Below are 27,598 nucleotides of genomic sequence, written 5' to 3'. Positions count from 1 at the left end.
CTGATTAAATTTAAATTCACGAATAACATCAAATTGAGGAAACAAATTGTTAAGCAATACAAAAATTGTCAAATTGAAGCAGAGGAAGGCACACATACAAATCTCAGAAATTTATTAAATTACATAATGGGAAATTCATTTTAGAAAGTTGAGAATCATATATGGTATGCAGAACAAATTCAAAATTATTGAAAAGGATTGAAGCATTGGGATTACAAAGTAGAGCCAGAAATGTTAAAGTGGTAGCTACGTCTAGTTATATTATGAACCACAGTTCAATTATTACAAATTACTCGAATTAATGGACACATACGCTTTGCAAATGAGGCTTATTGTAGGGTCAAGTAAAATTATTCACGGTGAAATATTTCATTATTGTATCTACTTTCTGTTTAGTCGGCTCTTACCTCTGCTGAAATAAATTTCCTATGTTAAGCTTGTTTTCCACTAGCGCGTCATAATGTTATTTTCTTTACGCGCGTAAAAACGTTTGAAAGTTTCAAAGCTGAGAAACGCGTCGTTGCGCGCGCCAGTGGAAAACAAGCTTTAACAGAAGTGATTAAAATAGAAAGCAAACGCCGCTTGACTAAACCCGGTTTAATAAACCTCATCAGTAAAGGTTTAACACTACTTCAAGGAAAAATCAAGGATGGGTAAAGCTTGGGTCTATTTGAAAGATCATGTTTAAATATACTCCAAAATATAAGTCACAAAATTTTGTCTTTTTTTAATGATGATAAATTAATTTTTAAACGAGCGAAATTTACAAGCGCGTGATTACAGTCAACACACGTAACCACGTAAGAAAATGGCTCGTTTAAAAATTAATTTCTCGTCATTAAAAAAAAAGATTTAACGAAAATAAATTTACGACTGATATTTTTGAGTATATTTAAACATGATCTTTCAAATAGACCCAAGTTTTACCCATCCTGGACTTTTCCTTAAAATGCAAAACAAAAGAGACAGAGAAATGTGGAAAGCGGTGGAGATGCACAAATAAATAAATTGAAATAAATAACTGAGCTTTGAAACGCTGGTGTATACATACAGTAGATAATAACGAAGTAGTCGAACAAATGCCGTATTAAATAAATAATTACGTAAATAGGATATAAATGGGTAAATAAAAGTTTAAATACATATATGGCGGAGTTGATCGGACAACTAAATAAATAAATAAATAAATTAAATAAATAAATAAATAAATAAATAAATAAATAAATAAATAAATAAATATATATATATATATATATATATTTATTTTTTAACTTTCGAAATATTCCGCTTAGGTCTTTTTGGAGTGGTTTCACCGTCAATTAAAGCTGTCGACTGGGCAGGTGTATTCTCGGATTTATCTCGTGTGCTAGCCCCCTGCACCGATTCAGAACATTCTGATTCAAACGCTGTGACCTTACTTTTTACTGATCTCTTTTTATTCTGTTTCGCGATTGCATCTAAAACATATTGGGGCTCTCTGAGGTCCATACTTCTTTTAAACCGGGAATCAACTATTTCTGGTAGCATACAATTCTTATAAAATGTTAATAATTTATCCTTAATTTTGGTCTCCCAAAAGTGGTCATCTTTCTCGATTTTTTCAATATGAATACCAATTTCCGTATATATGACAAAATAACAAAGTTTCCTTTTTGTGATGTGCAGTTGCCCTTGTACTTGAAAATAGTAATTGTCGTTTCTGTTTAATTTTAATGAATCGGTTTCCGCATCATATGTACAATAAAATTTTCTATGTTGGCGCGTTTTTTTAGCCTTCGCCTCTAAATTCAACTGGTCGATGTGATTGGGAATCTCAATAGGAGAAATAGAACGGTATGTAAACGGTGATTTTACTTCTACAATAGCGTCTTCCCCAACGATACCATCTGGTGATGCCCCTAAAACACCATACTCCAAATCTATAAAAATTCCACAATCTTGTACGTTCAAGTGATGGTCTTTTATTAGAATTTCTTTTGCTTTTTTCTCTCCTTCGTGACCATATGAAAACACATAATCCAAGTTTTGGGAAGGAGGTTTCGGATATAACAGACTCTCGACCGTTTTGCCGGTTTTGGTCGAGTTTTTCATTTTGCAGACACGGCCGAAATTAGACGCGGTGAGCCGATGTCTTCTTTCGTCCGACCATTCTGATGAGTCACTTTGGCGCCTTGAAATCAATTCTATGGCTTTCTGTTTCGCCGGTGTCACCCGCAGCTCTTCTAGTTTCAGTTTCGCTAACTCAGATATCGTCTCAGACGACATATCTGGTTTCATTGCATTCTCACCATAATGCGCCTTTCCGTTATCAATGGGGTTGGTTTTCGTATTACTGCTAACAAATAGTTTTTTTCTTTCAAAAAGAGTTCGTTTAGAGCGTTGAGCTATTTGTTTTTTCTGTAAAATTCTAATAGCTCTTCTTTTTAAAATAACGTTTGGGCTCCTACCCGTTATTTTTCTCAAAAATTGAATTTGATACTGCCCCGGCCCTCTGTTTTTATTCATAGCAGCCGACGCGATACGACTGGGAATTGCGCCTCTCTTTCCCATATCTTTCCGTTTACAACCTATATGTTTTCCTATTAATGACATCGTACTTTCGGCCTGATTACTCGTATCATTTGTTATTAATTTATCAGCTTTGTCGGCTATTTTAATGGCTGCGGCTGTAATATTTCGTCTGATCGGGGAAGGAACGTTTTCCCATTTACCGGTATTTTCTCCTTGTTTGTCGCAAAAACTCGAATCGCACTTCCTGTGATCACCAAAATAGTGCTTAGGCGCATTAACAATGTCTTTTTTCAAGGCAGGTACTGAATGGTCTGTTGAGGAATGTTTGGCGATCGCGATTCTAGTTCCCTTCGATATGCTTTTTATTAAAGCGTTATTTAAAATATTGCCGCATTTCTCTTTGTCTTTCTTTAAATTGTATAGGGCCTTAGTGTAATTTTTTATGACATGATTTGCGCATTCTCTTTTTGAAATTTTGTGCCCGTACACGTCTACTTTGCTTTGTAGCTCGTGCATGACGGACGAATCCCCATCCCCAATAAATACGCGATATTGCAATTTGTGCATCTCCATGCTCGCGTTAAAGCCCTTTTGAAGAATGTTAGCTTCCATGGCGCTAGAAGATCCATCCCAGTTTTTAAAACAGTTGTGCTTTGGTGGCTCATTGCCTCGTTTGACGTGGAATTCGCACAAAGCGCAAAATTTGTTTCTATAATCAATATATAAAATTTTGCCGGTTCTAGCGCCAATAATTACAGCGAAGCCCGAATTTGAATTATAATTATGACCGTAACTTCTTTTTATCCACCCCCCATCGACAATTACCGCTATGAAGCAAATATTGTCGTAAGGGGCTTCACAGTAGTTACCGGCTTCGGCCGCTAACCGGTACTCTTCCTCACCAGCTAACATTAACTCCTCGGCTAAAACCTTTTTCCACATTCCTCCAATCCTATTTTCAATTTGCGAATAACTCGATTCAGCCATAACGGGTACTCCAAGTACCGAAAATACTTCGTCGACGTTGGCAAATCCCGATCCCACACCCATAAAACCCATCACTACTTCGTCATTAATTGACAGCTCATTTTCGCCCTTTTCTTTTCTTTTTGTGACATTTTCGGCAATTTTATCCGAGCTAACTGTGAATATTTTTCGGCATTGATCACACTCGAAATATAAACGGGAATAAAGGCCAATGCGCTTTTCTTTTAGGTACTTAAAGTACCCGTTAGACTGATCAAAACATTTACCTTGGCGACCATTACAAAAAAAGTAGTGTCTGTCCATTTCCCTAATTTGCTGGATAAAATAAACTGGGTCAACGATTCTACGGCCAACAAGCGTTTCGCTATTTAGCCCAGAATCTTCAAACGAGGGGTAAATTGACCTTAAAAAACCTGGTGATTCGAAAGCTCTAGTTGCAATATCCTTCAAGAGTTGTGGGGTCGATTGCATACTTTCCTCTTGACTACACGTTGATTGCGACAGCTGGTCCTCTTCTTGGTTCAACGTTGATTGCGACAGCTTGTCCTCTTCTTGGTTCAACGTTGATTGTGACAGGTTTTCCTCTTCTTGGTTCAACGTTGATTGTGACAGGTTTTCCTCTTCTTGGTTCAACGTTGACTGGATGACCTCCTCTTGATTCAACGTTGACTGGATGACCTCCTCTTGATTCAACGTTGACTGGATGACCTCCTCTTGATTCAACTTTGGCTGGTGATCCTCTTGATTCCACTTTAAATCCTCGGTAATTTTATGGTGCCTAAAACATTCATTTGATTAATACTGAATATAGTGGTGGGCCACAAAAAAAAATCCATTTATGAATTAACTCCGTTAAATGTTTGGTTTTAAAAAAAATTTGTGATAAAATGAATTCTCTTTTAAACCCAGTCAATACATTTTTTGATATCATAAGTAACATAAAACATATAAGTACGACACTAACCGACATCGGTTAAACTCTATTGAAAATTCAAGTTCTGGTAATTTTTTTTCATAATGGTACAATCCCATATATAAATGGTGTTAGGGTTTAAATAAATAATAATTGCATATACAGGGTTGTACAGACTATTTTAAGACGAAAATGTTCTATGGCATACATTATTTCTTAACTTAGAAACGGCCTAAATAAATAAAACACCTTAGAACATTTTCGTCTTAAATTAATCTGTAGATCCCGTAGACCAGCGGTTCCCAAAAGGTGTTCCACGGAACCCCAGGGTTCCGTGGAAGGGTCACAGGGGTTCCGATAATTTGCCAAGATTCTTTTTAGATAAGTAAAAAAAATGAGTTGGGGTTCCGGCAGAATTAGCTGGATAATTTAGGGTTCCATAGCAAAACAAAATTGGGAACCGCTGCCGTAGACGGTCGGTCCTACCACCATTTTGGAAACACCCTGTATGTTATATAACTAACATGAAATTATTAATGCGCAAAGACACTTACTTTGAGAGATTTGTTTCCCATTTGTCGCGAAAGGCTTTCTTCTTGGTGCGATTTGACATTGTTTTTTTCTTTCGTTGTCTTTCCATGACGACTCTTTTACGTGAGCTCTACTCTGTACTATTACGAGAACGCGAGAAAATGGTACGTGTGATACGTTATCGGTTTTATGCGTCGAAGTAAACCGAAATATGAGGGACCTCAAGCTAAAATTGGGAAATCCCCTTTTTCTTGGAAATATTTGGAGGCTTATAGAGTATTAGTGCTTTTGTTCAGGTCCTTAGTCTACTGTTAGGCGACTACTCGTCTTGCCTTACGGCCTTTACGGGGAGGAATAGAAAGTTTTGGAAGGGGTCCGAACAGATATGAGTGTGCATAAAGTAGTAGCCCATTATTTTTAAGCCGTCATTGGCGACGCCATTTAGATGTGAAAACCTCTGTGCCAACAAGAGTCGTGTCTTGTAGGCGCCAACTCTCTGCTGCAAGGTATCAGGGTTTTAGGGGTATTACAGAAATGAAACATCTCGGTCAAGCTTAGGATTATACCCCTTGAAGCACTGGTTGCTAAAAAGCGCCCCCCGCCCTCGTTTTGTTTCCCGAAATAAAGTGGCTGTAAAGTTTATCTCGCTCTGAATGGTTTTTTCATTTATTCAAGCCATTTTTTTCAAATTATTAAATTGACAATTACTTTTTGCAGTATAAAGGGAAATGCAAATTTATTCGAAATCGAAAAAGTAAACACTAAATACCTAATTCATTAAATTTAATTTTAGCTTAAGTTACCGATTTACCGATTTAATCAAATTATTACTGAAATATCTGGAAATATAAAGTAATTTCATGTTTTAAACTGCCAGGTTAGTTTGGTGGTTATAAATACGAGTGAAAATCGTGTTAGTCCTCAATAGGCGCGTGAGCATAATTGAGGGGGGGGGCGTAAATTCACATTTTTAGCTGGCCTCTCTGCATTAGGACGGAACGTCCGTTTCCTTACATTCACCTGTATAATTTCAATGGCGGTCTCGTGGTTCAAAATGTCAAGATGATCCGTCCGAAGGTCTCACGAAACCTCTTTTCTCACGGGCTTCAGTGGCGTAAGCAAGAGGAGGGTTCAGTTTTCAATACTGGTTTTTATACCTATATTTTTTCGAATATTTGTATCAAGAATGTATTTATTTATACCTAGGGAGAATGTCTAGTATTTCGAGATGTTCTTTAGCGTTTCTCTCTGTTTACCCGTTGTCTTCCCCCCCCCCCAGCCCCCCCGGTACTTTTTTTCCGCTTAAAATAAATAAAATCATCCGGGTATTTCATTGGCTCCCGACGCAATGAAATTAAACGTAGGTGAAATTTTGTCTTGCCCTCCCCCCCCCCCCCGTGAAACGGGAAAAAAGGCGTTGATTGTCGCCACATAATCATTGTTTCATCATTGATCTTAATTATTATTGTTGTTCATACTATATAAATACACTAGCTGGCAAGCCCCAGCTAGTTGAATTGATCGTATACTGTATAATTCGTAAAATCATTTACTGATATATTAAAGAGTAAAGATTTTGTATATCTACGACGATAACTATCCTACGGATGGCAAGACTGACTGTTGCACCCCCGGCCCCATAATAAACGTGATTAGATACTGCACCTTAAAATAATGAGTGAGATATGGATTAAATAGTTTCCTGACAACGGTTTGTAGGGTCAAATTGGCAGGATTGAATAAATAAGCGTTTTCTTTTATTTAGATTTCATCATTGATATATTAAAGATTTTGTATATCCACATATTTTATCATCTATGATACGACGATAATTATCGTAAGGCTGACGGCTCTGATCGCGGCAAAGTTACTTCACAGTATCGCGCAGTGCTGACAACGATCTGTGGGATCGAAATGGCACAATTTAATAAATGAATTCTATTCTGGCTTAGAAATAGGGAGATAACACTCCCGGTGGGCAGTCCTAGCATTAGCCATGGCGGCCATCTTGGTTGAAATTTTTTTTTAATAGGGAAAAGCATGGATGACGTCACAACATGTCGCACTGTTAGCTCCCTATAATCACTGGTATGTTAAAAACTAACTGTGTACCACTCTGAGAAACACTGTCAAAATATTTTCTCCATAATAGGGAGCTAACAGTGTGACGTAGGCCAACGTCACCTATGCTAAAACCTATAGATAAAAAATTTCCACCCAACATGGCGAGCGCGGGGCCAAATCGGTACCAAATTTCGGAAAGGGCATTTATTTACGATACCTAAGATGATTTATTTCTTCAAAAAATATAAGAGCACAATGTCATTCTAGAGTGACCAAAACGTCCCTTGAACTTTCAGCGGGAGGGTAACAGTTAGAGACATCATCTTGAACGGGGAAATTATATCTCGAAAAAAAAAACACGGGGCCTTCTACAAAAGTAAAATTAAACCTGAGGGTCAACGGTATACAGACCGTACTGATAGTGCAGAGCAAAAAGACGTATTGCGAAAGGCTAGAGAATCAACGCGTTGAGAGGGGGGTTCCAATTCATGCAGGCCACGCAAAGGGGGGGGGGGATAATCTGGAAAGGAAATTTTTCTCCTGTTTTCGAGTGTAGCCGCCCCCCCCCCCCCCCGTTTTTGAAAAGGATATTTCTCGCAAAAACCGAATTTGAACTGACACGTTTACGATTTTGTTTAATTAAATAACTAAAAGCGTCATTTAAAATTTGAGACGGCTAAGTTGGAGAACGGGTATCGTAATTTGATATACCAAAATCAAATCTACTATATCAAGTCTCCAATGTCCAACGCGACGAATCGAAAATGACGAAAAAAGTTGGTCCAATGAAGACTACGAACGAAGGAAAATCTCTCCCTTATTATATAGTTACATTCTTGTTTGTATATATTAACAGTCACCAAAAATTCCGGACCAAATAATTGAATATAGCGGTGACAATTTAATTCATATCCAAATTTGGAAGTTATTTGTTGCATATACCGGTCCCAAAATAGAGAAAAATATAGTTGAACCAAAAACGTCATATACCTGTATAAAACCTCTTACTACCCACAAAATGTAATGAAAGCGGTGCCAACACTTTTTCGAAGAATTACTGTCGTCTATTGACGGTGAAAATTGACCGGAGTGGAGATCTCCCATGGAGCCAATACCCCCCCCCCCCCCCCCCTACCACGCTATCCTCCGCCACGGGCCAAACAATAAAGTTCGTCCGATTCAGTCTGGCAACGGGTCACCTAGAAGCGATATTCTAGGTAACGTTCGATACGTCGTACAATCTTCCCTTTCCACGCCTTACCAGGTGAGCTGCAACAAGACCTCACCCCATAGAATTTATTTAGGGGGAAAACGGTTCCCACAACCATTCTATTTCGCTATATAAAATGCTACTAAACGTTTAAAAATATTGCAATAATAAAACGAAATAATTATGTTATTATTAAGTTAATATATTTTATAAATACGAATCTCACGAAGAATTCATGAATTTTGTAATTTTTTTCTACATTTTGCTAGCTTCAATATAATTATTTTGTAGATGGCGCTGTAAGATTGGAAGTACCTGCGAAAAGTGCAACGGTCAGCGCCATCTGCTGATTTATTTTGCTACTAATAGTTCAAAATGCTTCCCCTTAAAGGAAATATGAACTTCCATATTTACTTTGGATCAACGAATTTTGCATTTCTGCCCCCGCGTGTGATCTACTTTGAATACACTAACAGTGAGATGGTTTACAATACCTCTAGCGTAACCGTAGATAAAAAAGCAACGTTACAAATAAACCCGAATTTTATTTATTAAAGCGTCCACTTATAGCAGACGAAAATCGGGCACTATGTAAACTGAAAAAGTTCATTGGCCAAACGTTAAGGCTTCCCCTTAAATAATTCCACATTATCCGATGATACCCACATACGGTATATAATCAATTTGGTAGACAGGAAATTTCTCGAGCCGGGAGATTGGAAAAAGCAAATTGGAAAAGATGACCTCCGAGTCGATTAGATTTACTCGATGCGGAAAACGAAACGCCACCCGAAAGAAGAGTGACGTGTTTTCGACTGATAGTTTGTCTCTAAAGCTCCCGCCCGAACTCCCAACTCCTCCAACCTTAAGAATTCCCAACTTCTTCGATGGCGTTTTCGTTTATCGTAATCTAAATATTTTTCTCCGTTCTGGAGAAGCGAAAGCAATAAAAAGCCTAATGTACATCATTTCGGTGACACGTTACTGAAATGTTGGCGATATTAAAATTATTTCAAAGAAGTGATAGAAAAATGTTGCTACGAACGTTTCGAAAATAAAGTTTATTATTTTTATAAAAATAAATGCTAAAAGAAAGCTATTTGCTGTTGCGTAGTTTTTGTTTTAAGATTGTACGCGAAATAGTTACGTCTACTCTCATACAAGTTCCCCGTACGCGTTTCGAGGGGTGGCTTAACCCGTCTAATGTTAATTCTGGTAAGAACAATAGGTCTCAGTTTGCGCGTATACTGTTTTGAGGACGGGATCATCCTAAAGATATCCAAATATCTTGGAAATTCTCCGGCGAAAAACGCAATTTTTAACTTACAAGGAGAGTACCCGAGGTGTTTATTGCCGATTTTGTCCAAAGTCGGGCGTAATGTAGATCTATATGAGATATGAAATTTCCCAAAAGGAGACGTTGCACTACCCATTCGATTTGCCACTCGATGGCAATCGAAAATGTTTTTGACCACTAAAAACAAAAATAAGATTTTTTCCTTATTTTACCCAAAAATTGTTACAATTTTACCCCAAAAATGTTCAAAATTTACTTAAATGTGGTCCAAATTACCCATTTCGTGATTTTTATTTTTATTTTAAATTTTCGTAGCTAGGACCCTGTCAAACCAAGAAAATCCCATGCTTTTTTAAATGGAGATTTTATGTTTTAAGTGGTCAAAAACATTTTCGGTTGCCATGGGAAATCGAATGGGTAGTGCCACGTCTCCTTTTGGGAAATTTCATATCTCATATAGGTCTACATTACGCCCAACTTTGAACAAAATCGGCAATAAACACCTCGGGTACTCTCCTTGTTAGGTACACGAAAAGAGAAAGCTAATATTTTTCGAGGAATTAAACTATTCGTTCCTTTCAAAACGGAATCGCGACCCTTACATTGCTACTTAAATTTCGCTCATTAAGAGCGTTATCCTTGGTCGAATATTAAGCGATAATTAGCCTTTTCTTTCGACGGAAACTAAACGAATTTCAACCATTTTCGCTACGCTTTGCCGCTTTCTCATAATGAGTATTTTTTCCCAAACGACTAAAATTGATTATTTCCTAACGTTACTTTGAATACCACCTTTAGACATCCGGCTAGGGCCAAATTCGAGCTTTACATTTTCTGGGACTCAATGAAAGACGTTGGTAGTGGTGTTACTGGTGTAGCGCGGATAATCGTGAAATACCAACCTACCGCCCAGCAGGCTCACGAACATTAATTTCACGTTTTCTATTACGATATAAATTAATAATTATTAACGTCCGCGTGGCGACTTCGGCCTTAAAATACGCGCCTTTTACGAAGCGACCGTTAAGTGCAAAAACCTATTAAGTTTAGCCTGTTTTCAAAACCTCCGGAGAGCTGAAGAAAAATAGAATTTTTCCCTAAAAAATGCCGTCCTTTTAGCCGTTAAATCGGAAACTTTGAAATTCGCAATTTAAGAGTTTGGTGTCCCATAACGTTACATTAGGGTCAAAGAAGGCTACGACAAGAAAAAGGGGAAAACGAGAAACTAAACGTTTATATAAATAAAGAAGCGAGTAATTTTTTACACTAGAACAAACGAAACAACAATTTAAAGAGACTGATGACGGGTGGTACGCTAAATTGTTTATTATAAAAAACCTTTTTTTTTTTCGGAGTTTCCGTGAAGACGTTTAATTAACGTTACTTAAGACAAATATTATATTGGAAGCTAACCCGGTTTGTTACCACCATGAAGGCTTGACTTTCAACTTCATTTTGATGTCACTGATTACGATTTTCATGTTGATTTCCATTTTTTTGTGTGCTGATTTCGAGACTTGGGAACTGATTTCCGCTCAGATTTCGAGACTTTGGAACCGGTTTCCGCTCAGATTTCGAGACTTTGGAACCGGTTTCCGTTCAGATTTCGAGACTTTGGAACCGGTTTCCGTTCAGATTTCGAGACTTTGGAACCGGTTTCCGTTTAGATTTCAAGACTTTGGAACCGGTTTCCGTTCAAATTTCGAAACTTTGGAACCGGTTTCCGTTCAAATTTCGAGACTTTGGAACCGGTTTCCGTTCAAATTTCGAGACTTTGGAACTGATTTCCGCTCAGATTTCGAGACTTGGGAACTGATTTCCGCTCATATTTCGAGACTAATTGGGAACTGATTTCCGCTCATATTTTGAGACTTGGGAACTGATTTCCGCTCATATTTTGAGACTTGGGAACTGATTTCCGCTCATATTTTGAGACTTGGGAACTGATTTCCGCTATTATTTTGAGACTTGGGAACTGATTTCCGCTCATATTTTGAGACTTGGGAACCGGTTTCCGTTCAGATTTCGAGTTTTTGGAACCGGTTTCCGTTCAGATTTCGAGACTTTGGAACTGATTTCCGCTCAGATTTCGAGACTTTGGAACCGGTTTCCGCTCAAATTTCGAGACTTGGGAACCGGTTTGAAAAAATCAGAGTAAAAATTGTGTAGCACCTCCCCTTTTGTAATAGCAGATACATCCAATATGTTTAGAGAATATTTCCGTCCAATTACCGGAGATCGCGTGCGAAATTAGTAAAACGCAAACGTGGGTGTGGCCTTTTAGATAAAGTAAACTAGTTTGCGTAAAAGTTTCTTTATGACGTATATAGAAACGAAAGCTACTCGGACCAAATGGACATTCGCAGAAATTTCGACTTATCCAAAGCAGATTTTACCTATAAATGTTATGAAGAGTTTTACAAATTAAATTATACATGTATTATAACGCGAAGAAATTAGGCAAATATAAATTACGCGTTACGGAGGGTAAGCAAAGTAATGTAAGAGTTTTCGCGAGAACTTGAGAACGCTTAAGGCTGGTTCACACGTACAGTGTTTTCCTGATTTTCTCTATTTTCTCGTTGTTCTGGCGCACGGGAAAACGACTGTACACACGGACAAAATTTAACGGATTTTTCCGCCGTCAGCGCTGCCGGTAAACGAAAAAACGGAGAAAAAAATGTTGAAATATCTCTACTTTATTTTCCCGGTTTTTGAAGCTCTTTGAGTTCGACTAATCAGCGAGCGTTTCGTTGTCACGTGATATAAGGAGCGATTTTGAAAGTCTTTAAAAGTAGGCTTAAGAATTTTTACGTCTACCACGTGACGGCATAACGCTCGCTGACTGGTCGAGCCCAACACCCCTCAAAAAAAGGTTATCCGTTTCCTCGTTCCCCGGAAGCGCTCGCTGTGTTAAAATCCGACAAATTTTGTCCGTGTGTACAGTTGTGTTCCTGCGCGCCAGAACCACGGGAAAAGGCGGTAAAACTAGAAAATATAGAAAACCAGGAAAACACTGCCCGTGTGAACCAGCCTTGTAGTCTCAAATATTCGTGGCAACTAGGAGCAACAAACACAAGGAGAACGCAGCTAGCCTTTAAACACGCTAAAGAAGGGTTGTGTACGAATTTCATTGGACGAGCGTCACGAGCCTTTACGCTGAACGTTTTACGGGCGGGGGGGGAGACAATTTCCGAATTTTCCCCTTCCGACGGCAGCAGGCGCTAAAGCATCTAACCATACACAAAACGTACACAAGAAAATCCACGACTTTTGACGGGTTGCGTTTTCCTTGTGTGGGGTGTTGTGTTTGTTGCTCCTAGGTGGCAATATGATCCGAGATAGATGAATAACAACCGTAACACCAAGATACTCTCTGGGGTTATCTCAACTTATGAACCCTGGAAGAAGCCCTAGAAAATATTCTGAGATTGACTCTTTCCCTCGGAACCGCTATTAGCCGTCTTCCTATCAGTTTAATAACTATCAGCCCTACTTAAAACTAAATGACCAAAGAAGGGGGGCGGAAGCAATCCGAGCCTGCCGTCGGTCGCCGAGAAAACCCGTCCGCGTCATTAGTTCGACTCATCTCCGTAAAAAGGTCACTTTCTTCGCGAATACTTAAAAATCAAAGTCGAGAGACTTCTCACTCGACACTAAAAGACAAGCTATCCCCCCGATTGGTTGTATTGTCAAGTTGGGGAGGTAAATTTCCCGTATAAACGCCTACGAATTAACCTCGTTAACTTGGCAGCCGACTCGCAGCCTTCGTTCCCCATCGAACAATAGCGTCAAATCGGGGTGGCCTCGGAAATCGATAGAAAACAGAAGCGGGGCGAAAACTTCCACCGGGCTCTCGAAGACGTCATTAAATGACGTCACGCCATTTTTACGTCACCGAGGAATTCGGTGCGCGCGAGAGTTGGTGGTATAACTCGGTGGAATGCGAAATAAAAAGCACTTAAGGGCCGCGGTTGATCGCCGTTCCAACCTTGACCGCTTCCGCCCTCTGGAAGCCTTACTTCATCGCCGACGAATACGTTAGGGAATTTCCCCCGACCCCGCTGGCTTTAATTTGGCTGTTTGCGTTATATAGTTTTTTCCCGAGCGATATAAGAAATGGGAAAAACCACTTCAACACGCTAAATATTGTTCTTAATTTCATATACATATTGCGAGCTTTGGGCAAGAGCCATTTCAATGTCTGCAGCTTCAAACGAAGTCCCTTTGCGCGCGTGTTACGAAGAATTCCAACTATGCCATTCGCTTTATACATCTTCTTGGTTAAACTCCGAAACAATTAAAACCTTTTATGAAATTATAATAAAATCAATCTGCAATATAAATATTTATAGTTTAATAGGTGTTTCCATAAAATAAGGGAGGTCACGTGTAAATGTTTTTCTACGTCACTAGCTATAGAGTGTTGTCGTCTGATACAATTTTGAAAACTTGTAACGTCACAGCTGAAGTGATAATAGTGGCCGCCATGACAGTTACCGTTTTTTATCAATAGGCAAATTACAATGGTGACGTCGCAGGGTTTCAGACGACAACACTCTATATAAGATGGTTTATTTTCGCCTGTTCTGGGTTTTTTGAGCGGGTTAAAAAGTGTAGCCATATGACGTCATTTTACTTCAATTCTGTCTTGACGAAAGAAACAAGTTGGAGTAAGAAGGGAGTAGTTAAAGGTTAAAGGTTATTTATAAAACGTTTCCCGTCATGTTTTCGTGAAACGAAATTTAAGCAGACGACAAAGCTAGATTATTCCCTCTACACCTCCTTTCGAGGAGGAGTAAAAAGTGTAACCTTAGAGCCCTGGAACAAGCGAACAAAATTCGGGACAGAGTAAATCTTACCCCGAGAACAGGCGAATAAAACGTCTTAGGGTAAAAAGTTTACACTTTTTGTCCCCGGACAAGCGAAAAAAAAAACACCTACTATTGTTGAAGATAGAGAGCACGTGCTGGAATCGAGAGAGATTTTGAAATTTGAAGTCCACGTGCGAAACGCGCGTGCCAATAAAGTACTAAAAAGCTTAAGCAAATAAATCATTTTATACACTCTTTTATATCCTTATTTGTGAGAGCTGCCATTTTATTACAGGTCAGATTTCAAATAGTGCATGCAAGGCCGCTTCACGCGGTCAAGTGCACGCGACGTCTCGAGCTGATGAGCACGTGCAGGCACCCTTGCCTGTACTATTTTAAATTAGCCTGTAATGAAATGGCCGACTTTGTAGAAGAGTGTATACTTTAATTTTTTGTTTTAGTTTAGGAAAACAACTATTTATTCAATTTAAAGTTGATAATTTACAACTCTTATTTGACCTATTTAGGAAATATAATTATTTTCGAATTACGAAACTTGGTTATATGTGTCAAATTGATAAGAAATTTCGCGCGTTTTTATTCATTCTTGTAACCCTGACGCTTTTTCTTACCGGAAACAAATCTACTTAGTTTAGCAGTAGATTTCCGCTCTCTTAAATATGTATATGGAAAGTAACAGCCCCGCTAAAATATGCAACCCATAAAAGCCTCCACGAAAAAATGAAAGCAATTAATATTCAAATAGACCTAGTTTTGATAGTATGCATTATTACCAAAATTAAGTCCGCTTTTACCTAAGGAATTCGTTTAAAAAAATTATTTAGAGAATAAACATGCTAGATTGAAGTTATATTAAAGAAATAATGTATTCAGGTAAAAAGGGAATATTTGAGCACCGTGATTCCCGAAAAAAACATTATCGATTAAAGTTATAATACAGTAAGATTTATTTATATTTAGAGAATTACGAGTGGAAAAAAATAGCTATTATTTATTTCATCAGGTCAATTTTATCATGGACAAAACATTTTACATTTAAGATTTATTTATCGTTTGTTCTTAAAATAAGAAGTCATTCTGGTCGACCTTTAACCTCCACGTATTAACGATTTAACTATAAAAGTCTGAGTTCCTCCCTGTTCTAAAAGGTATTAATTAGAAAATGTATGACCTAAATTCCAGGTTAGAAATAAACTTAAATCGCAACTACTATCGAATGTTGGACGATCCTTCTACGCGTAAGCCTTTAATTTACAAATTTCATTTCTAGCTAGGCCGACAAACTTCGGAAATAGACGGGATCAGCGGATGACCATCAGGTGTTTTGGCTAACTTACAGTTCTAAAACGCTTTTATTTTGAAACAAATCTGTCGGTGATTTACCGTTTAATTACAGCGAGTGCTCTCGTAAATCCCACATTTCTCGAATCCGAATTTGGTCCGTTTGAAAATACGTGTCGCGCGGAGGAGCGAGCCGCGGAGGGGACTGGGAGAAATGACTGAGCGGAAACGCGCGCTTTGTCGGACGAAATGAAACTAATATTTCAAAGGGGGATACAGCCGCCTTATTATAGTCATACGGTTTGCGCGTAAGCGGAATAGTTAATAAGGCTGCTATAATGTCACGCGGCTGAGAGCGAACTGGATTTTCCAGATGACGGAAATTGAGCTTGCATTTGGAGGGCGTACCCGCTTTTCCGAATCTTTTCTCGAGCGTGACGTACGGCGTTCGATCGACAGCGCCTTGCCGGCTCGTCCAACCGTTGACCGGCGGACTGGCCACCCACCGCCGTCCAGTTAAACGAGTTAAACTGCTCAAAAAGGAAAAGCGATTTTGAATTTACATATCTTCTACCTTACGAAACGTCGGCTGAACTGAGAGCGGCGGGAAGCGGCTTAAACGACGGTTTCTGAGGCGCGCGAGAGCTGTCAGGTGAGACGGATGGGCAACCCCGCGAGTGCGCCGAATGTTCCCGAAGAGATTAATGAGCTCATTGGCGCTCGAGATGGAAGTTTACCCGTTCCGAATGGAAGCGAAAAAAACAGCTCGAACAAGGGAAGGGAATCCCGTCATCGTCCACGAATGGACGCTAAATTATCTTTTGTTTTTCTCGTCACCGGGGGAAAAAATATCTACTCGTCTGTTCGCGAGCATTTAAAGGATTGCGTTTAACTCATCTAATCCTGAAACATTCACTGTCTTTTTACCTCTCCGAGGGAACTTTGTACCCTAGGAGGGGTTATACAACCACCGTGTCTGTCTGTCTGTCTGTGGGTGGGTCTGTCTGTCAGGCCTGCGAACGCATTTTCGAGGCAAAGGGTATTCACTGCGTACGCAGTTTCTTAGAATCAGGGAAAAGGTTTTTCCAAAAGCGCCCTCTTTTTGTCATTGGGTGTAGTATAATTTTTTAATCGGCCGGGATTCGAACCCAAGCCCTCTTGAACGACCGGTGAGCGTTCTACCGCAGAACCACGGATACAGTTACCCTTCACTGAAAATTAAAAACTCTTCCGAGGAGAGGTATATTTTGGCTTGCCAACTTGTTTTAAGTAAAATTTCATCCGAAACTGCCTATACCTGGCAGATTCTCTCGCGCCAAAGATAACAGGGTTTTCTTCTTTAAACCTTCCGACCAGATATGGTACACTTTTATTTCTGTTGTGGGGTAAATTACTTTTTAAATACCTAATTTAAAAAAAAACCTAACTCTAGCTTTAATGAAGCCCAAGTAAAATGTTTTAAATTGATACGTTTATATATATTTTTTAATAATTTCGAATAATAACGAAATATTTATAGTAGGAAATTGAAACTATTAAACATATAACACTAACCTTCAATGGCGCGTGCATTTTAAGTAAAATAATCTAAAATATTGTTTACTAAATCTAAACCCGTAATCGTTTTCGATCCGTCATGAGTCGTATAATAAAATAATTTTTCACAATTTTGAAGTTTCCAGTTTATTTTATTTAAAAAACTATTACATTTCTTTTATATTTACATTCATCTATATATAATTGATTTGCCGTAAATTAACAGAAAAAATTACTGACGTATAATTATTTATTTAGTATAAAACTAAAAACTCTCTAATATTAAAAAATGATTAGTTAGGCTTAAAAGAATTTAATTCAGTGATTTACAAAACTCCGTTTTAGAAGAGATTTAAGAATCCGAAATTCAATGGAAAATTCCCCTAATTTAATTACCGTCAATGAAAATATATCTTTGGAAACTAGTTCAACTTGGAAAATAAATTTAATTAGCAAATTGTTTGTAAAACTTGCGAAATGAATATGGCACGCGGATTCCCGTCGACTGCTTACGCAAGCTCCGCCTAATTTCATTTATTTAAATTTCTTAGAGAAATAATATAAAACGCGGCGTTCTCAGTACTTTGGTTATGACCTCAGCCTAGAGGGTAATTATCCTGTTGCTGCTTAAAAGGCTCGACTCTCTAATCAATGCTAATATAATCAGCCTTAGTCCACCTAGCACGCGTGTACTCCCAAATACGTGCCACGATATCTGATATATTAAATCCTTTTACTCTAAACACGAGTGTAAGGCGTGTGGAACACTTCTACAGGCGTTTTGGTCTACTGATAATTCCTAACCAAATTATTGGCGAAATATCTTCTTTTTTAATTTGTTAAATTTTTTAAAAAGTGCTATTGTTGAGATTAGTTTCGTAATATAATTATTATTATCATCATTTTTGAACTGTCATATACTGAAAGATAGTTAAAGTTTAGAGATACTGAAAATGGTAAACACAAAAGAGCCTTACAGAAATTTAGAGAACTCGTATTACCATAAGTCTATAATATTCTTGCATTATTTCCTTAAGTAAGGCACTTTCTATTCTTCAACAGAAAATATTTACTGAGGGCTTTTTCGCAATGGGCTTCGTATGACAGTACGTCACTAGGTGGCGCTAACCTTTCCCTAATGACGTCAGTCTCTCATCCCAAACGGTCATACTTACTTATGTAGTAGAAGACCTTTATAATTTATGATATTAGTATATATAGGATTTAATACAATTATAGAAGTTTCTTTAAACTTCAGCGCAAGTTTCCATACCATGGTGACCGAGAAAAATCATATCACCTCGGATAGGAATCGAACCTACAACCTTTGGGTAACCGCTACCATTGGACTAACGACTAGTACCGGCGATCCCCGTTACCAGGCCTCAGACAAACAATTTATGAATAATTCGCTTATTAAACGGGTGATAGGATTTTTCCCAGTCACTCTTTTATAGAAACTTGCGCAGAATTAAATCTAGGAGCAACAAACACAAGGAGAACGCAGCTAGCCTTTAAACACGCTAACGAAGGGTTGTGTACGAATTTCATTGTTCGAGCGTCACGAGCCTTTATGCTGAACGTTTTACAGGCGGGGGGGAAGACAATTTCCGAATTTTCCCCTTCCGACGGCAGCAGGCGCTTAAGCCTCTAGCCAATGAAAAACGTACACAAGAAAATCCACGACTTTTGACGTGTTGCGTTCTCCTTGTATGGGGTGCTGTGTTTGTTGCTCCTAGGTTAAATAAACTTCTATAATTTATGATATTTGTATGAAAATATAGAAAACACGCTTTAATTTAAAAGAAAATTAAAAATTAATTTAATCCCAGTACGATCTTCACTTTTATTTAAAATTATATCAGAAAATATCGCTATTTTGAGTATAAAGTAAGTTATCGTTACAAGTTATGAAAAATTATCTTAATCACATGGTCATGCTCGGTAGGGTTTTTTTACGTTCAGTCTTTAGGGAATAGTTATACGCGCCGAAATATATCTAAAAAATAAATTAACGTTGATCAGATCTCTTTTTTTTTGTACAGCTGGACTACTTTTATCGTTTCCGACACGCCCATCTTGAGTGGCGCCATCGTGCGGATCAGGTCATTAAGTTTCCGAGCGGCAGCGGAATCGGCAGAATTTCCTTTAATATTTTTATGATAGATATCTTTCAACGTACGAACTCGATTAATATTGCAGACTTTATAAAATATTGTCGGGGGGAACGGTTGCGAAGCTAGCCCTTCGCCGCGACGTCGGAACGGCCACGTTTCGACCCTTTCGCGAAGACATCGCGGAGACGGTGTGGAATTTCGATAGCCGGATGATAACTCTTATTTCTAAACGATATAGAGTTGGTTGTAACGCGTTTGGTAGACGCGGACGTAATTCTATCGGACACTTTGCTCGAGCTTATTTTTGCGTCGTCGGATCGTGGCTCCATCTATAATCTATCCTTCTCTCTCTCTCTATCTTCCCAGCCGCGGTGCCTGATGATGTAGTGATGTTGTTGGCCACCGCGAGCCGGCGCCACTATCTCGCATCGTCCTGGGAAATTTCAGACAAGCTAATCATTCCGAGTGACGTGTCATTGATTTCTAGACGGAAGCGACAACAGCGCCACCAAACGGCTTCTTCGATAAACAAATTTAGAGGTAAGGATTCTCTCCGCCGTCGTCCGTACGAGCCTTTTTAGTGTCGCCAAACTTTACCGCGCCCCCTCTCGGGAAAAGAGAGGAATTAAAATAAAACATATACGTTTTTAAAAAGCAGTGATTATTTTTGGCAAAGCACCAGCCACACGTACGGAAACATCTATTAGGTTCCTCGACCATGACTAAAATAAACTTTCGTTTTCCGAAATACAATTTTCACTCTGCCATTTTCCTTTCTATCGCGCGTGCATGCTTTAAACATTTTCCTTCGAGAAAAGACAATTTATTTTTCGTAGGTGTATATAGTAAAAGCAGCGGTAATTTACGTATCTCTTAGAGATCAGTAGCGGCGCTAAGGGTGGGCTGAAGTGGGCTTTAGCCCCCCTGCATTTCTGAGAGGGGCCACATATTTATATTAAAAGGGCCACATATTTGAATTTATGAATTTTTTTATCTCTAGAAATTTGTATTATTGCTAAGAAACGTATTTCTGGAAAACAAATCTTTCAAAATCAATTTGTTTACTCAAGAAGATAGTAGACCATTAACAGACAGATTCGGGAGGAAGGGAGCGGAAATTGAGAGAAAGTTGAATGTTCAATAGAAAGAAAAGAAAGCGGCTTAAGGGAATTTAGGGAAATACGCCGGGCATGCACGTGTCCCCTCCAGGTCGGATACAAGGTCAGTAGGGGTCCAGTAAACGCTACGAGAGCCGCAACAATATAAAACGACCTAGCTCGCTTGCTGGAAAATATTGGGTTTTTTCGATTTCACCACTTTTGCGAAATATGGCCAACCCAAGGTTCCCGCTAAGGGCCACAAAATTCATAGGGGCCACAAAATAATAAGCCCACCTGTGAAAAAACCTTAGCGCCGCTACTGTTAGAGATCACTATTTATCTCCCACCGCCGATGTTATTTTCTTGAAATGTGTACCTTTCGTGGACTGTCGTTTGAGTTTTCGAAACCACTTGCGGAAGGAAAAGTAGTGCGAGTGAAATATAGATTATATTCTGATTTTCTAAACTATAACAGAGGGAAAAAATGATTTATTAATAAGTAAATATCCCTACTGACAAGGAGACGAGACACCGATTTTGTTCAAACTCGGGGGATAGGTAGACCTTCATGTAACTTGATAAATCCTAAAGGGAATTTATTCAATGGGCAACGGTTTTGCGATGGCAACGAAAAATGTTTTTGAAAACATAAAATGGAAATTTTCCCATTGAAAATAACATGGGATTTGGACCGATTCCAAGGGTCCCTTCCCCCCTGGGAAAAATTTTAAAAAATTGAAAAAAATTTAAAATGCCAAAATTATAAAAAAATTGTTAAAAATTGACGAAAAAAATTAAAATTGATCACATTTTGATCAATTTGAACCAAATGGGTGAAAATTAACCGATATGGCTTAAATAGGAAAAATTTCCATTTTATGTTGTCAAAAACATTTTTCGTTGCCATGGCAAAACCGTTGCCCATTGAATAAATTCCCTTTAGGATTTTTCAAGTTACATGAAGGTCTACCTATCCCCCGAGTTTGAACCAAATCGGTGTGTAACACCTCGGGTCGTCTCCTTGTGAGTGTAATATATACATTTTATATCCTCGCATCCGTGGTTTTGGTGCTAAATTCAATCGCATTAAAAAGCGCCGCAAGCCCACGAAAGTACATATTTCATTTTAATGGCTTAGATGGATACTTCTGTCTTGAGAGGTATCTTATAAACTTCTGGTAAACGCGATCGATTTCTTTGGTTAAAGCTATTTTTGAATGCGTGTGTGTTTTGAAACGATGTCAACAAGTTCGATTTTACACCTCCTTTTCTTTTCGTAAATGATTTTCGTCTGCATAGCGTGGTACCGATAAAAAATTGCTTTTTGCTTTGTTTCAATAACAAGTGGTCTCGGTGAATAACTAGAATAATTCCATTTTCTCTTCAAAGACCAATTTAGATTATCTACTGATCTTGATAAAAAAATTAACATTCATAAAATTTAATTTAATTACCGTAGAATTTAAAAAGCCAGGTACTTAAAAATTTTAATCCAATGTTTGATAATTTGAAATAGAGTTATTACGGAAGAATGCGTCTACATGCCAAATACAGAGATTAAGCACTCGTCGTTACGAACGGGAACGTCCGAGTGTCGCGGACGATTCTTCAGAAGCTAACTAGACAGTGCCGTAAAAGGCAGTCTGACGTTCTCATTCAAATCTCGATGGAACTTTAAATTATAATTGTAAACATATTTTGTAAAACTTTGGGACGCCTCTCAATCGATATATAACCTGTTAAGCTTTCCATTCATTGGACAGTTTATAATAAGATTGTTTTGGAATACGAAATGTCATTTTCATATCGATATTTCACAATGAGGACATGAGAAAGGGACAAGCAGCCGGCTGCTCAATGTTGTCGGGAAGGAGCTCCGTCAATGACAAACGACCTCTCTTCCGTGGGCTATCTTTTCACTCGATCGCTTAGAGCATTCGTCGAACGTCTCATTCCGGAAGCCACACTGTTTACAGGAACGGGGGGTGGGAGGTGAGAAGACGCAAAGGCAGCGCGGGGAAGGGGGGGGAGGGTAAAGGGATTGTGTCGATTTACCAAAGGGGCACGGCACGTAATTTTAAAGGCTATTAGCGAGGAATACTAAACGAATAACCGTTTAAGGGGAATCTTACGAAATTCGGTCAATCTGACGTATAGTTGTCTCGTCCGCGGTAGTTGCCGTTGGACAATGCCCGAAGTGGGCGACGACGCCATCTCGCCGCCACCGCCGCCGCCCAAGGACCCTTCCAAAGGACTCATCGAGTACGGGGAGGATGAGACGGACTACGGATCCCGAGAGAACGGGCCCCCCGAAGCCGAAGACTCTGCCGAGAAGCGAGAGGAGAGGCAGGCCCGCTCCATCGCTCTCGAGAAGGCCTACGTGCACGAAGTCTACCAACACATCGCGCCTCACTTCTCGAGGAGGAAATATCGGGCCTGGCCGAGAGTTAAACAGTTTCTGCTGGGGCTCGAACCCGGAAGTTTGGTCGCCGATGTCGGTTCGTAAACAATCCTCCTAAACCCACGTACCCCTTTGACCGATTTTATAAGATTCCCTTCTACGGTGTAGGTTGTGGCAGTGGCAAATACTTGGACATCGGGACCGATACGTACCGGGTGGGTTGCGACCGGTGTCAACCGCTTTTGCAGTCAGCCAGCCAGAGAGGAAGGGAGGTGACCCAGTGTGACAACTTGCAGTTGCCGTTCAGGGAAGAGAGCTTCGATGCCGCCTTGTCGGTGGCCGTCGTGCACCATTTCGCCACGACGGAGAGAAGGATCAAAGCCTTGCAAGAGCTGGCACGTATTCTGCGCATCGGTGGAAGAGTCCTCATTACGGTCTGGGCCATGGAACAAAGACACCGTAGGGTACGCCTTAGATAGGATTTCATTCAATCTCAAGATCAAAATAAAATTAAATAACGTTCACTTTCAGTTTGAATCTCAAGATGTTTTAGTTCCGTGGCATCAACCGACGAAGAGCAGTAGCGAAGGTAAATGATTCGTTAGTTAGTCTTTAAACTTCCGTACTTTGTAATTAGCGCTAAATATTTCAGAGCATGAACTGACAAGTACCACTACTAGCGACGACGATCTACTAGTATACAACGCCTATACGACACACACGTCAGACTCCGATGGTCACCAACACAACAGCCACCTTCACACCGCTCAAAGAAGGGCCAGGTTTAGAGACGCCAAAGGAAGGTATGATCAGCTCCTATTCGACCAATCACGTAGAGTGCTTCAATCCCTCGCTCCTTTTCCGCAGATACCGAGGTCGAAGCCTCGACTTTCCGAGAGGTCCCAGTAGCCCTAGTAGTTCCGAACTCTCCAGCCCCAACGAAACCTGCTACAGTTTCGTCCGAAGAGCCCTTAAGAAGCTATCTACTTCCACCAGTCCTTATAATTACGGCCCCCGACCTTATTTTTACGGAAGTTGTCGGAAACCTTGGTTCACGGAGAGCACGGACTCCAACGGCCTGCCCACGTCTCCCAGAAGCGCCTTCAGGGGCGACTCTCGTCGGCAAGAGAGTTTAGAGTCGGAGAGCGCCGAGGATCAACCCATCGAGTTGCGTCATTTGGACGGAAACACCCCACCAATTAACTCCTTCCCCAGCGTGACGCAGAGGTCCAGAACGCCCGAGCCAGGTACCGGGGAGGAAAAACACCGGTCCTTGGCCGATATCCTCGGAATAATCCCCAGTTTGTTGCGGTCCAGGAAGGCGGTGGATCAAGGGGCCATGGTTGAGATCCACAAACGGATATCGACGGTCAGCGACCCGAGGGAGTACGTCGTTAAAACGATGGGCTTTAAGAACGGAATCGTTCGTTCCAAATCGACCGTTTCTTGCATGGCCAGGTTCGCGGAGCTGAAGAGAAACGCCCAAGAAGAGAAAGGAGATCGCGAAGAAACGGCGCCACCGCCGGAAGAGCGGACGACGCAGCTGGACGAGGAAGAAAAGAAACCCGTTTCGCCAGTTAAAATCGCGCACAAAGAAGCTCTGGCAGTCGCCGACGTCGTAATAATACCCGTTAGCCCCCGAGCGTTGGAAGAAAGAGCCAAAGAGGAGTACATTAAGAAAGTCGCCGAAAAGAAAACTAAGAGCAAAACGACGATGACCCGCCGAGACACGGAGCGACGGAGCAGTGAAAGAAACATTAAAGAACGGAGCGGAAAAGAAAAACCCAAAAACGACCATTACTACCAATTGAACGAAGTGCCCGAGGAGGAGACGGAAGGGCACATGGCCACGTATTACTCGATGCCGGAACTGCGCAACATCGATGATTCCGATAACGGTGACGTCTTCGAGCCAGAATTACCACAGAAAGAGCAGATTAGCGATAAATTGGATAAGCTGTGGGAGAAGGAAGTCAATACGGACGACACCTTCGATTTCGACGACGAATACCTTCCAGGAAAAAATGGCTTCGTCAAACGAAGTTTCAGCGTCGACACGGGTGACCGGAAGGGCTACAACAGCGGCTACAGCTTGGTCTGCGAGCGCCAAAGACGATTTTCGGCCTCGGCTGCCCAGGTTAATAACGCGGAAAAGAGTCGGCGGAGAAGTTGCGGCTGTTCGGAGACCTTGACCAGGAGCGCGAGTCGCGGAAGTAATAGCCTCAAGAGTGACGCGAGCTTGGACAGCGAAGAATCGATCGTCAGCGTGATCCCGCGTAAATGCAACAGCATCCAGAGCGACACCAGCGTCGACAGCGAGGAATCGATCATCTCCGTCATCCAAAGGAGCACCAGCGAGATGGAAACGCTTACGAGAGATAACCTGAGGAAGGAAGCCATAACCCGGTCAGCGCAAACGTCCCCCCTGACCATCTGCGGCGATCGGTCGAGCGTCTCTTCGGATAACGCGTCCGATTTTTCGGCCCCCAATTCTCCCTTGACACTTTCGAATGCCAAAAACGAACACTTCACCGCCTACCTTGCTCAAACGTCTCCACCGATTCTCCAAGACTGCCAATACAAATACGATCGGGACGCCACCTTCTTGGACTGTTGCTCCGGCGGCTACAGTCCTCGACGTCTCAGCTCCAATAACCAGAGCGGCGGTGGTAACAACAACGGCTACTATCGGCACGTACACGCCCCCAAAGCGCTACACCTGAACATTCAAAACAACAACAACAAAGACGAGGTCACTTCCTACCACGAAGTGACCGAAATCCCCAAATTAATACACTTGGAAGATTTGATTATAAACAATAAATTCGCCAAGAAAGAGATCGAGTTGAACGTGAAGAACCACGAGAAGAACTCGCCGCCCAAAGACGGCGTTGACGGCTTGCAGTTGGTGAGTTTGTTAATCGACGAAACGGATAAAAAGTCCAGCGACGCGCAAAGGATTTTCGAGTGTTCCGCCTTATTGGATGAACTCGTCGAACGAGTGTCTTCGACGGTGTTGCCATCTTTTAGCGTAGATTTAAGCGACGACGTCGTCGACAACGAAAACGATGGTAGCTCGAACCGGGAAGACATCTCGAGCATTTCCAACGGCGAGAACAAGCCATTAGCGGAAGAGGCGCGACGTAAGAGTCTCCGTCCAATTTTGCAAAGAAGTATCTCGATACGTTGCCAGGAAGACGATTGCGTGGCCGATTCGGAAGGATTAGATAAACAAATCGCAGCTACGAAAGGGACACCGACTGAAGAATCGAATCGTGGCGATGGTAGGAAAAACTCAGGATCGGAACTAACGATGGATTTAGTTCAATTAACGGACGTTCGAAGTCATAGCGTCGAGGAGGTCGAACATCACGAAGAACAACTAACGGAAGAACTGAATTTTGAGTTGCGAAAGCCGGCATCGGTCAGCGAAGAGCTGGTGGGAACAGACGAGGCGGGTGTTAACAAACGAGAATTAGCGCCCGAAGAGAAATCGCCGGAAGCCGTGACAGAGCTTCCGGCCACGTTGTATCGTAAGAGGTTCGTGGCCAGGGGCAGGACCGTGAGCGAAGGAGCCAGCGGTTACGGGCCAAACTTCCCGGAAGGAGGAGCGGACGCGGGGGCTAGGGGCCGGATACTGAGTGAAGGCCGCTTGCCAGGCGAATGTTTTGAAATGGACAGTTCCTTCCCTCACAACTGCCTGGTGGTGGCGGACATTGACCCCGACGAAATTTGCGACGAAGATGACGAGATGGACGGCAAGGAGCGATTGTCCAAAGAAGAGATCAGCAAGAGCTCCGACAATCCGCTGAAAAAAATGGACAGCATCGATGACGATTCTTCCAGAGAAACTAAAGTATTCAATGCCTTTTATTTTCTAGTTTAATAATTTAAATTACAGGCTTACGAGTGAAATATGTCCTTACGAGTCTCGCATTCTCAAATTTGTAAAACATTTTTTTAGGACGAATCCGAATCATCGGGGGGCAGGCTAACCCGAACGGACAGTCTGGGTAGCTCAACGGGTAAAGCCGAGACGAGTTTAAGTAGACCACCGATGGTCAGGAATTTCTCCGCCACCCTCGAGGCGGACAGGCCCGACTTGAGCCGAAACACGTCTTTATCTCTGTCCACGTCCCAAGAGAGCCTTCAAGGAGCGGAAGAGACGGAAGGAGGCGGCGGAAGCGTCACTTTGCACAGATACTACCACGTCTTCCGGGAGGGAGAACTGGACCATTTAATCGAGACGTACGTCGAAAACCTTCACATCATCTCCTCTTACTACGATCATACAAACTGGTGCGTCATTGCGGAAAAGGTTCAAGTGTGGACAATTTAAGCCAACTAGTACATCCTAAATAAGCGAGATGCGTTTGCTGCCGACAGTTTCGCAATAATCTGTTAGTTTTGATTAATGCAAAACCTCGAAAATTTTAATATAATTATTAAAAAAAACTGTTTACCTTAACAACAACATGGATCAAACTGAATAATTTGCGCAAAATGAGGAATTAAAAAACAATTTATATAAAGAACATTTTACAACGGACACCACGTATTTACTCTGATTCAACAATTCTTTGGCTTCCAGTACTTCACACTTCAAAAAACGGTAACTCGACGGACGTATAGATCTTGGTATTTATAAATCAATAAAAGAGTTATTTAAAAAATAAATATATATAATAAAGAATCTAGCCAGGTTTTTGAAAACATATATGTGTAATAAATTAACTTTCATATTTTTAGGATGATAGGTTATATTCAATGTAACATTTATCTCACTAAAAAAATGATATTTTAATTGACATTTTG

At 40.6% G+C, this 27,598-nt stretch overlaps 1 protein-coding gene across 1 annotated transcript; it reads left to right on the top strand.

Moving 5' to 3' along the window:
* Nucleotides 1-19,695: 19,695 nt before the first annotated feature.
* Nucleotides 19,696-27,393, top strand: fid (class I SAM-dependent methyltransferase fire dancer). Its single transcript, XM_090172879.1, has 7 exons — nt 19,696-19,822; nt 22,558-22,880; nt 22,952-23,247; nt 23,315-23,372; nt 23,436-23,586; nt 23,651-26,639; nt 26,748-27,393. Exons 2-7 carry the CDS (start codon nt 22,571-22,573, stop codon nt 27,120-27,122), a joined length of 4,179 nt encoding a protein of 1,392 aa, XP_090029005.1. The 5' UTR covers nt 19,696-19,822; nt 22,558-22,570; the 3' UTR covers nt 27,123-27,393.
* Nucleotides 27,394-27,598: the final 205 nt, after the last annotated feature.

Source organism: Leiobunum rupestre, chromosome 4 (genome assembly GCF_980474605.1).
Source record: "Leiobunum rupestre chromosome 4, qqLeiRupe1.1.hap1, whole genome shotgun sequence".
In the NCBI taxonomy this organism is placed as follows: domain Eukaryota; kingdom Metazoa; phylum Arthropoda; class Arachnida; order Opiliones; family Sclerosomatidae; genus Leiobunum; species Leiobunum rupestre.
This window is presented reverse-complemented; position numbering and strand designations above follow the sequence as displayed.

Bases quoted from the DNA above. Each gene is read 5' to 3' on its own strand.
- fid (XM_090172879.1), top strand. From the start codon at position 22,571: ATGCCCGAAGTGGGCGACGACGCCATCTCGCCGCCACCGCCGCCGCCC. The intron at 22,881-22,951 runs GTTCGTAAACAA...TCTACGGTGTAG, and splicing joins AAGTTTGGTCGCCGATGTCG to GTTGTGGCAGTGGCAAATAC. The intron at 23,248-23,314 runs GTACGCCTTAGA...GTTCACTTTCAG, and splicing joins TGGAACAAAGACACCGTAGG to TTTGAATCTCAAGATGTTTT.